The sequence below is a fragment of the Podarcis filfolensis genome, assembly GCF_964270895.1.
Source record: "Podarcis filfolensis genome assembly, chromosome: 1".
NCBI classification, from domain to species: Eukaryota; Metazoa; Chordata; class Lepidosauria; order Squamata; family Lacertidae; genus Podarcis; species Podarcis filfolensis.
The window spans coordinates 100,321,768-100,338,781 of NC_139604.1; the positions used below are offsets into that span (position 1 = coordinate 100,321,768).

Sequence of the window (17,014 nt, forward strand, 5' to 3'; positions counted from 1 at the left end):
GGGCCCCAAGGCATTCTGTACACATGCAGTAATCCTTGATTGTCAAGGAGAATGAGGGAAGCACCACCAAAATCATTTGGGAGTCACAATTTATCAGTGATGTTCAGAGACTTCTTTTGCTTAACATCTTTCTTACCAGAGTGTCTTTGCTTGTGTAGTGAACCATCCACCCCTCTTTCATCACTGTGCTGCTTCTCCTTTTTGTATGTTTAATAGATTGCACTACTCTCATTAATGGAATATTGTTGCTTGTCGAAGGGCTTAAAAGAAACCACACACCAGTCAATAGATTTTAATAAACATGCAAAACAAATCTTTCTAAGGTGAGATATGTTAATTTGTTGTTCTCTGTGGCTATGTCTCCAGGAGAACAAACAGAACAAGAGAAACAAAGAGTAAGGCTAGTACTGTTGGCCCGTAAGAAAAATTCCATAAGAAAAAAGTCCTATCAGAGCAATACTTTTACTGGGCCAACCAAAATGACACGCAAATGAAGCAACAGGTAGCTCCTCCCACACTCCATGTATGCCATTCCGAGGGATTTTGGAGGAAGAGCAGCTGACATAAATATACTAAATTAACAATAAAAATTTATATACGGCTCTGGTTACAAACTGTAGCATTATTCTGGCACAACAAGGGCATTACACAGGGGTGCAAATGTGTGGGTTGGACTTTTAGATCTGCATTTTTCTACATCTATTCTTACACACTAATATTTGAAGGACACTAAATTTTTAGTGCCATGTTAAGTTTCAAAAGAGGTGAAACCTATCACCTTACTCCTAGGGTGATATATTGACAGTTATAGCTAGCAGGGGTAACAGTGGAAACAAGTTCAACTAGGTGCTGTGCAAAAACTCACCTGATCATCCTATTACTCTCATCCTGGTCAGGATCAGCATCCTGCATTTCTCCATTGTCATTCTGGTTCATGATTGCCATCTCAGCATCATGACCCACAGATTCCTCCATTTCATCCAAGAGTCCACTGTTTCTTTCACTGTCGTTGTCATCACTTCCCTCTTCCATGACAACATCAGACTCAGCACCCGGGCTAAGCAAATCTGGAATTATTTTGACCACGTTATTGTGAAAGCCTTAAAAACAGATCCAGTGTTAACTCTGGCATGAAACTAAGCTCGTAGATATGAATACTGCTTCTAAAAGAGCATATCCAGCAAACAAGACTTTAATTCTAAAATAGCTTTGAGAAATCTACTGAAAATAAAAAAAAGTCTAGTGTATTCAGAATGGGATGGAGAAGTTTCTTTTAACTAACAGCTAAAGCTTTAGAAAAATTCCCACAAAGCAAAGCAAATAGCACAGAAGAAAATGTTGAAAATGCAAAACTGTATTAATTACAGTATGTAATACTGGAATATGGGCTTCAAACACTTCTCCTCAACTTTCTTAAAAATAGCATTTTTCTAAGCATCAAGAGTGAATCTAGAACATTGCAGCTGAGTGTGCCAGTGCATTTTCTTTTATGCTTTATCCAGAAATAACATCACACTGGTGGAATGGGGCCAGTTCTCTAGTTTCATTTCTATCTGCTGATACACGTTTTGTGCCAGGAGGAAATTGTTGAGTCTTTCCCCAATGATCCTTGCTTATTTATAATTCTACCAATCTTGCTTCCCACCTATGGAATGAACTTTTAATAAACATTTGTGTAATCCTTGGATGGATGACAATCCTCGGTGACAAACACTCTTCTGCCGTTTCCTGCGAGGCACTTCCCTAAGACAAGGATTTGGCAAGCATAACAACCTCCACCAAGGCAAGGAGAAATGGTTCTCTTTCTAACAGTGGCATATGAGAGCTTGCTTTCACAGAAAGGACTGCCTACACAGAGAGCAAGAGTACACAATTGGTTCTGGGGAACTTCAACTGGGGATAGAACACTAAATGAATCTAAATGTATGCAAGCAAAATGCCCATCTAGAGATGCTGGTGAAACTTGCTTATCCGAGGCTCAGATATGAGCTTTTATGGGCCGTGCAATACTTATCTCAAAGAAGAGGCAAGTTTTAGGATTCCTAAAGTTTTCTCTAGGTATAAAACTACATTTTCAAAGGGCCAGTGGGACCTTTTTTGTCATGATGGAATGTTACCAGACACTGGAGAACAGAAAGGGGGTAGGAAGAGGCACCCCTTCTCCTCTCTTTGTAGTTGTACAGAACACAGTCACACATTTATATATAAGAAATATTGTATTCCTCTTCCTAGATTGTCTGACATGAGATTCAGATATATGCCCCTCCTTCTCTGCCTTTATAAAAGAAGCAACTACTTACGTACATAGATAAAGTAGAAGACTCACATGTTCCAAACTTAACCTGCCTTGGTTTTCCATTCTTTATAACTCAGGAAGTCTAATAAATATGCTCACTTTGTCACATTTTAAAGCATCATATTGACAGCTCATTCTCAATTAATATTTTAGTGTACAAGTGTATAATGCAACCTATGACTTTTCTTTAAAAATAACCCCTCATCTACTTCTAAGTGTCTTCTCTCTATGCAATAGGCTTTTAGAACATGCATTGCTACAGCCTTCAATGCAACTTACCTCCATTAATGGCCACTTCCCCAAGGCAATTATTTGGCACTTTGGGTGCACAGCGTTTGTGACAGTTGAACCTGCAATCTAATTAAAGATAAGATGCATAATTTCAGCTAATGATACCATGACATCAACAGGTGTCAAGATTTGTACATTGCAGCATATAACAAAAAAATCATTGTAAGATGGTCTCTTTTGGTTCAATCGTAATTCCAAACTCTGCTTTGGTGCTAACGTAAACAAGCGTGGGGTGGACCTCAGGCTTACAAAACCTGCACTTGCAATTCCCCACTTCCCTTCCGTTGCGTCCAATTCTGCAAAGTTTGGTTTGCATTTTCCCCATGAACCAGGACTGCAAAACATGGTTTGATCCTAGGTTGCAGGGCAAATGCAAACCCTACTTTTCCGGCTGAATGATAGGACTTATTCACACAACACCAAATGTGGTTTGACATTGTATCTTACATGAGTCAGTATACAGAATGACATTTTTCTTCCTTTCTTTTTTTAAAAAAATATTATTATTAATAATAATTTTCAAGAAACAGGAAATAAGCATGACATTATCAAAACAATTGGTTTTTCCCCCTCCCACCCCTCCCCCAGAATACAGCATACTTTCCCATAAATCTATATACGTAGTTGGAGGGTGTCAGTCATCAGGATGTTTATTTGAATACTTTTTTAAAAAAACGATGCCGTATTTTAACAAAAATGCCATTTAGCCACATCTATACCTCCAGGGGGGGGGGGGGAAATCTGCACAAAAAATCTGAACTCTGTGGTCTGCATCTTTCTATTCATTTAATTGAAAGTATTTCTACATGATTCAACATTTAAATACCTCTGAGCAGTATCCAAAAATGCAAAAGAAAAGCAATAAAAAAGAGTATCATAAAAACAGAGATACAACATAAATACCAGTAAAACAGTATTACAAAAGCCACATAATAGCAGATATTATAAAAGCATCCAATCTTAGGGGGTCTAGGAAAGCCTTGGAAAAAAATATGTCTTTAGAAGATGCTTTCTGTACTTTGTCCTGGTTACCTGGCTATGGTAAGGGACAAGTAGTCACTGGTTTTATTACTGAGCCTGCAGCTGCCTGCCCACTACTGAGATCTCAATAGGCATTGCACATTCAGTTTCAAGCATATTTTTGCAGATATAAAGGCCAAAAAATATGGAGGGTTTGTTTACAGCTTAAAGCTGAAATTCTGAGCTGCATTCTTTGCCAAATTCCACATACTGTGCTTTTTCTGCACCCCTGCAGAATCACATTACTCACAGATTATATATAAACAGAAAAAGCAGAATGTTGTGTAAATAAGGTTCTCAGGAAGAGCATCTTTTCCTTAGGAGGTTTTGGTCCAGGAAGGTATATGGAAGCCTTGCATATTTCTGTATATTTTTGTTTTATCTTCATGGGTCAGTGAACCGAAGCCTTACTTTGGCAGCTGATTTGATTGCCAAAGGTCACGCCCACTAATGATGAGAGCAGTATTATCAAAGCTGTGTGCAATCCACCATTCTGCATGAATGCTCAAAACTTCATGTTTTCATTTTTTTAAAAAAATATTCTTGTTTTCTACCTCCTGTGGCTATAGTCAATGTCAGATGAGTCTGTGGTCAATATATGGTGAAATTTCTAAAGTCATAATTGATACAGTAGGGTTTCCAGAAGTTGTGGTCTAATGCTTCCATGTCCCACACAGTTCTTCTGAAGAGCGCAGAAGGGAACTGGCAGAAATGGACTTTCTCATCCCTCCTTCCACCCTCAGCAGCCTCCCATCCTTGCCATAGGTCAGGGTTCTTGTTGCATGTGATGGCTTGGCATGGGGGAAGGGGATCCCCCAAGATTAGGCAGAGGCAACTTCTGCGTGCACTTATCTCTGGATCCAACCCCATAAGTAGCAGCAGCAAAACAAAAACACACATATGAACTTTTAAAAATACATAACTGGAATTCTTGGAAGCATATGACAGAGCTCCTCTGAGTTCTTAAATACACTTACCTTTGCATTGCAATCCCTGTCTAAAAAGTCCCTTGAGTAGCTTCTTACAATACTGACAGACGGTTGGCCGTGTATATGAATGGATCACAAACGTATGAGGCACTTTAACCTTGGAAAGCAAAATCTTGTCAAGTTGAATAGGTCGCCCAATGTATGACTGTGAATTGGATCTCTTCTCTCTCCCAAAAGACTCCGGAGGTGATTTTTGCTAGAATGTGCATATATGGAGGCAGATGTTTAAAAAGTCATTTTAGCAGACGCTGTTTTTAACAAACATATACCTTGTACATTCAAATTTGGCTGTGCGTGTGTGCATAGTACACACGGAAATGATCACTTCCAGCTTCTGCCTTCTGGAAGAAGGTACAGGCTTATAAAGGCCAGGACTAGCCGCCTGAGAAACAGTTTCTACGCAAATGCAATTCTGGTTCTAAACGCAGCATAAGGGGTCTCTATAGTATAGTGTATTTTAAAATGGGGTTTCAGAGTTTTTAGGGGTTTTTGAATGTTTTATGTAGTTTTGTAGTAGTTTTATGTAGTTTTGTAGTAGTTTTATGTAGTTTTCAATTTCATTGTTCTGCATGGGACAATGACAATAAAGATATCGTATATCGTATCGTATCATATATCGTATCGTATCATATATCGTATATCATATGTGCACATGTGTGTTTTATCTATATCTTTATCTATCTAGCCATTGCATGGGCTTGTCACTGCCCTCTCCACTCCCTCACCTTCCATGGCAGCTTTTGTTGTGAAAATCAAACTTCAGGGAAGTGTGGTACCAATAAATGTCAGGGCACGGGAAAGTCTTGGGCATTGCTGAAGGACTAGGTGCACAGTTGCTATTTTTGCATTGCATTTTTCCCCAGAACGGATTGACTCAGTATACTTTAAAATGAGAGATGCTTTTTACTCTTCCTTAACACATGCAAATTTATGCATTAATTGAGTAAGTAATAAATCAATTATAAACACAATTAGCTAAGTTTTTTTTTTTAAGCTGGGTGACAGCTACAAAATACCACCTTTGTCATTGGATGGAGTTTTGTGGATTCTCTTTCCTTGGAGATTTTTAAGTAGAGGTTGGATGGTCATCTGTCATGGATGCTTTAGTTGACTTTCCTGCTTTGCAGGGGGTTGGACTAGATGACCCTTGGGGTTCCTTCCAACTCTACAGTTCTATAATTCTAACAATGTAGGGCAAGAGCTAAGGCTTTTCTCAGAAAATACAAATTTATTGTAAAAATGCCTGCTAAAAGTAAGATCTACTGCTCTGGACTCATACTTATTTATCCAATGTGTTGGTGGTTAGTTAAAGAGAGATGTGAATAATTTTTTTTTTTCCGGGTAGCCAGCCAGATTCCTGACTCAGGAAGCCTGGACATTTACCAGGAAACAATTGCTTAACTAGATTACATTATGGAAACTACAGAAGCCAGCAACCCCTCCAGGCACTAAGCAAATCAGTACAATTATTTCTCAAGAAGTATATTGCTTTCAGACTGGACAGCACTGTATTTCAAGCACCTTCTGCAAACCCTAAGAAGGTTTCACATGTGCAGATATTTAATTGGACAGCTGCCCAGCTGTTTCAGTAAAGCTGATTCAACCCAAGCCATAAAAATATTATAAGGCAGGCTGTATTGTACTTACGTGATTAAAAATAAGCAAGGTATGTTGTCTTCGGTACAATTTAGTAGAAAATCAAATTTTAAAAGACGTTTCAGCTTTGTGTCCTTTTTTAACAACAAAATTAAAAAGGTAGCTAAAGAGATCTGGGTAGGCTAACAGAAGCTACAACGCATCTAAAGCAATGGCATCTGCTTCTACATGACAACAGCAAGGTCTTTGTGGATGAATTGAAATATTGATTGAAATAAGAGAGTGACAGCTGCTAAATAGCAACAATGGCTTGTCTGTTCTCTCTTTTACTTGGTTCATTTAGGACTTACAGGCCTGGAATATGCCTGGAGAGACTATTTTATGATGTCTATTAAAATATTAATATTTTTAAAATACTACCTTTAAAAACTTGAGTCAGAGCTGTTTGAAGGACTGCCTACACACATACCATAAGATCAAGACGGAGCCCACTTGTCCACTACTAAGACCAGTGAAATTGGTAGGCACAAAGGGAGTTATCAGTAGTGGCCCCACATCATAGGAATTCACTGCCACTTGACCTCCGTGAAGCTATCACCTATTTATTTTTGCTGGCTTATTTGGGAGCGATGTTCTGTGCTGCTACTGAACTTCTTGGGTTGGTTGAAAATGCTGTTTTTGTTTTTGTTTATTTATTATCAGTGGTTTCATTAAAGTTGTGAGCTTTGCAGGAGCCTTTAACTGTATACTACTTTATTATTGTTGGAAATTATATTTATTTTATTTTAAGCAGCCTTCTGTGGGTTTTACTTATAAAAAACAGCCAACCCACTCACACACACACACACACACACACGTCATACAAACATATAGCAGGAGCGCTCCAATGTCTTTTCTAACTGGAGATGTCATAGACTGAATATATGACTTATACAGTGGTACCTCAGGTTACATACGCTTCAGGTTACATACGCTTCAGGTTACAGACTCCACTAACCCAGAAATAGAACCTCGGGTTAAGAACTTTGCTTCAGGATGAGAACAGAAATCGCGCGGTGGCAGCGGGAGGCCCCATTAGCTAAAGTGGTGCTTCAGGTTAAGAACAGTTTCAGGTTAAGAACGGACCTCCAGAACGAATTAAGTACTTAACCTGAGGTACCACTGTACAGGCAAAGGTAATTGCTGTACAGATAATTGCTTGCCCCTGCCCCAGCTTCACATATGGTTGGGCAAATGGTTCAGAGCTGCTGTTTGAAAAAGAGCACCAACCACATGTGCATATCTATGTAGCTTGAGGGTTTTTATGGACCCAGGCAACTGAGCAGTGGTAACTTCAAGCCCTTTTGTGAACAGTTATCCTGAGAGATAGCTGATCTCTGCCGAAAGTGGGTATTGAAGTGACTTCAAAACCCACAGAGTTCTTTTACTGGTGTGGTTTGAATTCAAGATGTGCCTGCAAAGGAATATTTTATCCTTTACAGCCAAGCTTGAGCCATTACCAGTGAGTGTGGATGCTAATGAACTAGAATAGTCCAATGGTCAGACTTCTTGTGTTCCTATGATTTCAGTGAGTCAACTCTGAGAACGGGTTAGTTGGAGATCACCCAAGACTGAACTACAAAAGAGCATCTGAACTTCTAATTTTGGGGTTGAAAATACATTTTAAGATCAAAATACATGAAAAGTATGACCACATTTCCAAATAAAAGAAAAGTGGCACAGCACTACTTTCATTATGAAATTAATTCACTGCAAAATTTGAATTGCTAAGCATTTACCATTTAGCCATATTAGGAGTATAAAAGAAGTACATACCTCAAAGCTAGGGCTTGTAGGAATCTAGATAAGGAAGACCGCAGTCAAAACAAACAGAGAAAAACAAAACATAAAGCCATGTTATTTGGGAAGCAAATATAAAGTTCAATTGTTCAAATAATAACAAAAAGTTTAACCAGTCTGCATTTATCTACCAACACTATTATTTGTTCAAACTTTTATTATATTTGTTTGCTTATTTTAAATATTTCAATGTTCCCTTTGGGGCTTCAAATAGGATTCAGAGGGTTAGAGAGTTAGTAATGAAAAAAACTTTCAAAAATTGCAAAAACAAAATGTATAGAATCTTTGGATTACAAAAAAAGATGATTAATCCCATTGTTATTTGTATGTACTTCCAACAAATGGGACCTGCAACAAAATGTTGAAGTGTGGAATGCCCCTATTCCAACTAGGAGCTATAGTCTTCCCACCCCCACTACTGATTTGTGTACTTCTTCAAACCTACTGATACTTCCCTTCTTGTGTTTGGATGGTGGCATATCTAGGAGATATAGATAGGCATTTTTTATATGATCAAAAGCTACAAATCTGTACAAAATTACATGGAAATAAGTCCCATTGAACTCAACAGAAATTACTTCTGAGCAGACATGCATAGGATTACACATTTATTTAACTGTAAGTAAATAATATCTAGTTTTATTGTTTTTGTCTAGATGAAGTTTGCCTCTAAACTTATCTTAGAAGACTGAGCTTGTCCTAAAATGAAATCTGTCCTGAAGCTTTAAAAAATATTTGCAAATGGACTTGTCAAATATTATCCCAGAGTCACTCCTGTCTTTGCTATCATGGTTATCAGGTGCTACCATGATACACTGATAAAGGCAGGTTGCCATTCTTGGGTGTCCTTGCCTTTGTGGAATCAACTGAAAATGTTCAAATAATAGAACTTCAATTAATAATACTTGACTGGTATTCACAACACAGATAAAATGTTTTGAATATACATTTAAATGCACAATTTTAAAGCAAGAATCATTTCCCCCCGTTGTTTTCTTGCCACGTATCACATGAGAAAGACATGTGAGAAAGTAATGTCTCACCCACACTTAAGATTTCCTGCATCAGAACAAAAGCACTTTGTATGAAGTGCCCCAAGAGCTATGCTGGCACAATCTCACAAAATATGTCTTACAATGGGACTTTCTGAACTCTTCAAAGGTGCCAATGCAAATGTTTACACATTCTTATTTAGGTTATGGCCTTACTGCCACTTGAATTGCCAATAAATCTGTTATAAGTCCTGTAGTGAAAGACAGCAATTTGTGTTGTGTAAATGTGTCAGCCCCTTTGACCAAGCCAAAGAGTTTGAGATTGTCTAGTGAAATTTCTTCTTCTTCAAACACTACATCCCAGTGATAAATCCCGACTATTGTTGGAAATGTCCAAGGAACATTGCAGGTACTTCCATGTGTTGAGGACAGTGAGCTTCTGATTTGTCACAGTAGTAAGTCGTTTTGGACATGGAGGAAATATTTAAAGGCAGATTGTGACCCTGCTGCTTAAGAAGACGACAAAATCCTAGTAAGTGTCCTTAAGCCCCTGGGCTTGCCCCACAGCTCTTTAGTGCTCTGTGTATTAATTATTATAATTGTTTTTTTTATTATTCTTACATCTCACTTTCAAAGTGCAGTGTGCTTTGTAAGATTTTATCTTTATCTCCGTACGGAGATAAAGCAAGTCCACTAATTTTCTCATCTACCCTAGTAGCCTATAGCCTACTTTTGATGACCAATGACTTTCTAAGGCATCAGAGAAAAGGGGGTATTTTACAATCCTGCTATCCAGAGTTGCCAGGGAATGAACCTAGAGCCTTCATGGTGTGACCAGATGCAAAGGGTAGACAGAGCTCCTACAGCTTTAATAGTTGTGTAGAAGAGAAAAAAAATAAAAAATGCAGCCTGTGAAGATTGTCATGCAACTATTAAAGCTTAGGAAAGCCTGTTCTCTCTTGTATCTGGTCATCTGATGCCTTCTGCAGGTAAAGCCTTTGCTCTACTGAGATGTAGCGCTCTCCTTTCCACAGCAATTCCTGTCAGCAAGTTCCTCTCGCAGGTCCTGCTGTTAACTGATTGGGAAGAGTCAATAGTATAGCAAGGCCAACCCAATGAATGTGTGTGCCTGAATGGGGATTTGAACCCGGGTACAGCTCCAGTGGTGCTGGGAAAGATTGATGGCGCTAGGAGAAGGGGACAACAGAGGACGAGATGGTTGGACAGTGTTCTCGAAGCTACCAACATGAGTTTGACCAAACTGCGGGAGGCAGTGGAAGACCGGAGTGCCTGGCATGCTCTAGTCCATGGGGTCACGAAGAGTCGGACACGACCAAATGACTAAACAACAGCAGCAGCTCCAGTGCTAAGACCACTGAACCTCCATCGCTAAGACCACTGAAATTCACTGAAAATTATTATGCACCCCCAAAAGATATGAAAAAAATGCTGATAACACTTCTGTAGTGACCTTATTTATTGGACTGGGCACTGTGTATCGAGGGGCCGCGTTGCTATGTTACTTAATCATGCATGTAACTAAGTAGCAACATATCACATTAAGAGAACAGGAATTACACCAGAGGGTTTTTAAAACCTTATTACTCTTCAGACTTTGCTAAGACAGTGGGTGCTCATAATTCTTATTGGAGCTTTTTAGTGCTGGCATATTATAAACAGACTCTGTTCTAATGGATATTACAGCTCAAATATGGAATGTGACTCCATAAGAAAAAGAAAGCTCAAACAGTTTCAGTTGGTAAAATATGTATTTGGGGGGGGGGGAGTGCACTGAGAAAAAATATGCATGGGAAAGATGCACATGTAAGAAAACATGTGGAATGTATAAGTAATTACTTTTTAAACCCAATGAGAGTTTATTTAGAGCAATGTTTGTATTTTGGATAAGGGAGGGGATCTTTTGTTATTTTTATTAATGTAATAGTTCAAACTATAATCTATATAGGTCTAGCATGATAAGTGCAAGTAATAGATGTTTTTAAAGCTGATTAAGAGTGAATCTAGCTTTCGTTTTCTGTGGCAGGCTAGCTGATTATGGCATGCAATATTCTGCACATTAACATTTATATTAAAATTTTACCAGGTGTGGGTGTCTGTCAGGCCAACATGTATGGTGCCATTATATAAATCAGTGAATAAATCAGTGAATAAGGAAGCATATGGATGCAAGAGAGCTTCATGAACACACTAGAACTTCCTTATGCACAAGGAATGTTTGACAAGGGCATCCATCTGTGTGGAATTCAATATCTGTCCAGTCAGCTTCTATATGTGAGAAGAGGAGGGACCTCCATCTTGCCCTTCATATCATCAAGACAAAGTCTTGAGCCAGCCCTGTTGCAGTGGTCTAGCACATAATAACTGGTGCGTTTTTTTCATGGTATATTACTGTGTGCAGATTTCTGGAAATATATATATGCATATTTTCTGTAGAAAAGTAATGATCAAGTGCTCAAAAGTCATTCATTTATTATTCTAGAACCTGCTATGTTTAATATTTATAAATTTTGTACCAGTAGAGTTTCATCTGTAGTAGTAGGTGAAAATTCTGCAGACACTGTCCTGATATTACTAAGTCCTGTCAAGGAAACATTTGAAAGCCGTCTCTTCCGGACACAACTGCAGTTGTTAGGGATCTTAAATGCACATCTCTTGTGATAGTTTAGGCCACATCCTGAAAATTAAAAAAATAATAATGCTGATTTCAGATTGTGTCAATCTAAAGCAACGGATGAAAACTAGTAATTTGGAAAGGATTTCTTAAATGCCTGCTTTTGAATAAGCAAGTTTATTCAACAGTGCGGAGTTTAGGTGGTATCTCAGTAAGTTGGGCACTAACCCTTGATTTCCTGAGCCAGCTGAGAGTGCTTCCTTAGGATGGCTCTGGCTTGCATTTGGATCAGGGATAAAAGGAGGTGTCATTGTGAACAATGGCAACCAGTAGACCGTTTTCTTGCATTTCCCTACATTTCAGTAGGTCTACTGAAAGCATGGTTTAGTTGGAGATGACCTGGTTACGGTACATGAAAGAGGAAAAGAACAATTGCGTCTACCAAATCATGCAGCATGTATGGGGACAGGTGAAAGATAGGTTTAGGTGGGCACAAATGCGCATGCGCATTTGAATGTGCATGCCTAAGTCAAGCTTAATGATTTTCCTCCCACCTCAGCAGCACCCCCTGTTGTTGCCTCTTTATCCCATAAAAGCAGACGTCTCCAATAGAAGTGAATGAGATTGTAAATCTGAGCAAGCAATAGAAGTGAATGAGATTGTAAATCTGACCATGAACCTCAGTAGTAATTAGTACTACTTATTTATTTATTTTCACAAGATTTATATACCAGTTGATTGTACTAAAACCTCAAAGTGGTTTATTACTGAATTAATCATAATAAAATAAGAGAGAGCATAAAGAATTTTCCAAGGAGGGGGGTTATGATTGTATGGTCTAAACTTGATTGATTTCTTTGTTGCTGCCCAGAATTTTTGAGTATTTATATCACTTGCAATGTATCTGGAGACTTCTTTTGCAAATGCACAGAGGCCAATCTTTAACTCACCCTCGCATTTGAGTCCCTGCCGTACAAGACCCCACAGCATTTCTCCGCAGTGGTCGCAAAAGGCTGGTGCTCTGTACGAATGAACAAACAGAGCATGGGGTCGAATCTGAAAGTCTTCAAATGTTGCAGAAGCTGGTGAAAGAAAAGATTTCCCAAAAGTTTAAAATGAAATGTGATGACGACAATGATGATTATGGAGGCCTAACTGTGCCTAATCTTGCTACGTTAAAAAGCTACTCTTTTTCAGCAAGTGGTTTAGCTCAGATAAACTGATAATAGCAGGGAGTAAAAAAACATATTGGGAAAAGATTTCTGCATTTTCTTTGGTTTCAATCATGAGCTCTTCTATATAAAACCAAACTATTGTTACCAATGGAAGCCCCAGTTACAGCCTAGATTGAACTTCATCCATTTCTAATCCCAACCCTATGACATTACTAAAAGCCTTATCCAACCACTAGGATACTTTGGCAGAAAGGATCTATGGATACTTCAGGCTCAATCACTGAAGGCTATATCATTCATAAGAAGAATTCATATTCAGGGAAAGATACTGACAAGCAGTCCTTCTGTGCCTTAAATTTCATCATGTACTGTGTTGCTCATGCAAATTGGATGCCAATTTGTATTTTTTTAACTCATAATTGCAGGGTTTGCCAACCTTTTTGGGTCCATTATCAAATTATATCATTGAGCAAGAGCCATGGGCACCACCTGTTCTGGTTACTTATCTCCCCCTCTCAATTAGACCCCCCTCTCAAGAGGCAGAAAGAGAGAAACCGCACACAGAGAGACAATTCATTTTTCTAAGAGATTTAGGTCAAAGTCATATGCAACATTCTCCTTCAGTTCCACAAACTTGACAGAAGAGAAAATGTCACCTTATGACTAAGGGGACAGTGGGGGGTGGGGACTCAAGAGGCTTTGTGGGTACCTGGGAAAGACTTGAAGGAGATCATTGCACTCACAAGCATGATGCTGGTGATCCTTTATTTACTTTCTGCAAAAACTTTCTGAGTCTGTGTATGTGTGTAAATGTATAAATTGTATAAATGTGAAAAGTTATTCATCAGGAAATACTGTCATATAGTCATAAGTGCTACACTTACAACTTACTTTATCACTGCGTCTTACTTGTCAAACAATAGAATGCCTGAGGCATTTTGGCACAAGAGCTTTAAGTTCTAAGACCTTTGTTTGACTTAAGTATAAAACAAAGGTTTGCTATTTCAAGAGGACAGTAAAAGTGAAATTCTGCAGCATATGTGGAACGTAAACTGTATCATTCCAGCTAAAGTTACATTTCCAAAAGTATGCAGTGCTATAAAGTACAGAAAAGCAGATCAACCACTGTGTTGCAGGGTTAAAAGTGCAGTTTAAAATAAAAATAAAAATAAATTCAGCCTGGCAATAAGAAACATCTATTCCACCGTCTCCAAAAAAACAGAAGAATGCTGTTGGATCTTCTCAACTAGCTAAATGGAGGAGGGATTTCTAGGCTATGGCTGATAGATTAACCTGGTGCCCTCCAAAGGATTTGAACTACAGACTACAGCTCCCATAAGATCCAGCAAGTTTGGCTCTTCTGGCTGGGTCTGAGAGTAAGTGTGCATCAGTAATATGTTCAAAAAGGATATGAAAGAGAGAGGGTATAAGGAAAAAGATTCGAAATTCCAAATAGAAATTGTTAACAATGATTGTAAGATAATCTCAAAAATGTATAAAATTCTATTGGAATGGTATACGTTGGATGAGGAAGTCAAAGCAGTAATGATCCATTGGGCCAGGGATTTAGGGTACAGTATAGATTTGGAAGATTGGCAAAAAATATGGAATGAAAACTTGAAGTTTACAGCATGCACTACGTTGAAGGAAAACACCATGAAGATGGTATATAGATGGTATATGACCCCTGCTAAATTAGCAAAAATGTATAAAATCTGTAATAAATGTTGGAAATGCGGGGAGAAGGAGGGTACATTCATACATATGTGGTGGGAGTGCAAAAAAGTGAAGGGATTCTGGGAACTGGTTTATAATGAGTTAAAGAAAATGCTGAAATATAGCTTTGTGAAGAAACCAGAGACCTTCCTGCTGGGAATAACTAGAAATGATATAAAGAGGAGGGATCGCAAAATCTTCCAATACGCAATAACAGCTGCGAGAATATTGCTAGCTCAAAGATGGAAGCAGAAAGAACTTCCAAATATTGAAGAATGGAGAGAAAAACTGACAAACTTCGCAGAACTCGATAAATTAACTGGGAAAATCAGACTTCAGAGAGACTATGAGTTTCTAGAGGACTGGGGGAAATTTAGAGATTATTTGAAAACTGTATGTGAGGAAAATACAACGCTAGTGTGTTTCAAAGAAGCTTTGTGAAAAAAATAAGGAATATTGCAAAAAAGGTAAAAGAGGACGGGAAGATGTATTAAAATGGTAATACTATAATTAAGGAATGTGTTGATAAGAAATTAAGTATGGATGATTATCAGAGGAGTTGAGGGAGGTCGAATAAGTCAAAATAAGTGATGCTTAAAATTGTATGATTGGAGAAATTATGAAAAAACTCAATAAATATTATTTTAAAAAAAAAAAGAGAGTAAGTGTGCATCAGGTGGCAAAGGCTGGGCTAAGCACAAGTCGTTAGGTTGGTATATATGTAATAGTGCCTGGTCTCTTAAGGAACACTTTGCAGGCTAGCACACCACCAGCAATCTGGCACATGTACACTTCCTTCCTCTCCTCCCTTACATGAACTTCTCCCCCCCACCATCCCATTTAAATAGTTAAGATCATGATCATCACACATTTCTGACAACAGAAAATTCATTTTTCTTTAATCACTTATGTATTGGTTTATTTACTTCAACTTCTCTTTTGTACCTTCTTAAATATGCTGGCAGTAATAACAGCTTAAGAGAACTACAAACAGAAAACTTAGTCAACTTAGTCAAATATAAGGGGCTAAGCAGTTGGCCCCTTATCTCTCTCGCCCTGACCTAGCCACTGTGATCCATGCGATGGTCACCTCCAGACTGGATTATTGTAACTCGCTCTACGTGGGGCTGCCCTTGAGACTGACCCAGAAACTCCAGCGGGTGCAGAATGCCGTGGCAAGACTCCTTATGGGGTCTTCGCTGCGAGACCACATTCATCCGGTACTATACCAGCTGCACTGGCTCCCGGTGGAGTACAGGATCAGGTTTAAGGTGCTGGTTTTAACCTTTAAAGCCCTATATGGCCTAGGACCCTCGTACCTACGGGACCGCCTCTCCTGGTATGCCCCACAAAGAAACCTACGGTCTGCAAATAAAAACATCCTGAAGGTCCCAGGCCTCAGAGAGGTTAGGCTGGCCTCAACTAGAGCCAGGGCCTTCTCGGCTGCGGCTCCAATCTGGTGGAACGCTCTGTCACAAGAGACTAGGGCCCTGCGGGACCTGACATCTTTCCGCAGGGCCTGCAAGACAGAGTTGTTCCACCAGGCCTTTGGTCAGGGCGCAGCCTGACTCCCTCCTCTGGCAACCTGCACAGAGTTTTGCTTAATGGTTGCCATCAACTTGATTTTAATTAATTTTTATAATGAAATATTTTTAGAATGTTGGTTTATTTGATTGTTTGATTATTTGATTGTTGTTAGCCGCCCTGAGCCCGGCTTCGGCTGGGGAGGGCGGGATATAAATAAAATTTATTATTATTATTATTATTATTATTATTATTATTATTATTATTATTATTATTCCTGCTTGCTCATAATTAACAACACTTCTAAAAGATTATTCAGATTCTGGCAATGCACTCCAGAGGAAGGGATATTCAAAACTGCACCACAGTCTTCTAGAATGCTTTTCTCTTTAGCTATTACCAGTTTAAAATGGAGCAAGGTCATTCTCTCCCCCCCCCCCCCCGCTGTACTTCAAATTTCATTTGCACATTGCTGTACACATCAGTTAGATCTGATGTGTTTCTAAGTCAGCCAGTTTGTCCACACCAGCATGAGGAAAGGGTTTGGGATGCAAGTACGCTCTTAACTATTTGTGAAGTTGTCATCTGTGTATACACAGTCGTCCGCATGCACAGCGCAGCTGTCTCAAGTGTACACACCTCAGTTTAACTACAAAGTGAACATGCCCTAAGTTTTCAATTCAGATGAAACTGAGGAAAAAATGCAATTAAATATTTCTCATGAAACTACAGAATACAGTGGCTAATGTCATGTGCATATTGCTTCAAAAACCAGGGGTGGGAGCTTAGTGGGTATAGAGTAAATAGTATTGTGTACATAGCCTTCTTCTTTTGTGTTCAGACAGTGAAGACACCATTCTGTTTTGATTATTAGGTCATGATGGAACAAAGGAGAAAATTCTCTCTCTGTGCCAGACAGGTGCCACACTACTGAGGGCTTGATG

General features: G+C 38.9%; 1 protein-coding gene across 3 annotated transcripts in view; it reads right to left on the minus strand.

Moving 5' to 3' along the window:
• The window catches only part of PRKD1 (protein kinase D1), a 102,831-nt gene that overhangs the window by 20,344 nt on the left and 65,473 nt on the right, over positions 1 to 17,014 (minus strand). The window contains exons 4-10 of one of the 3 annotated variants that reach the window (XM_083611984.1): positions 12,606 to 12,737; positions 11,558 to 11,718; positions 8,008 to 8,031; positions 4,585 to 4,792; positions 2,576 to 2,653; positions 866 to 1,067; positions 137 to 260 (exon numbers count right to left, since the gene is read on the minus strand). In XM_083611984.1, the coding sequence (XP_083468110.1) occupies positions 137 to 260; positions 866 to 1,067; positions 2,576 to 2,653; positions 4,585 to 4,792; positions 8,008 to 8,031; positions 11,558 to 11,718; positions 12,606 to 12,737 (929 nt within the window). Of the gene's footprint in view, positions 1 to 136; positions 261 to 865; positions 1,068 to 2,575; positions 2,654 to 4,584; positions 4,793 to 8,007; positions 8,032 to 11,557; positions 11,719 to 11,883; positions 12,055 to 12,605; positions 12,738 to 17,014 lie in introns of those variants that run through there. The other 2 variants (XM_083611983.1, XM_083611982.1) reach the window with 2 other exon arrangements.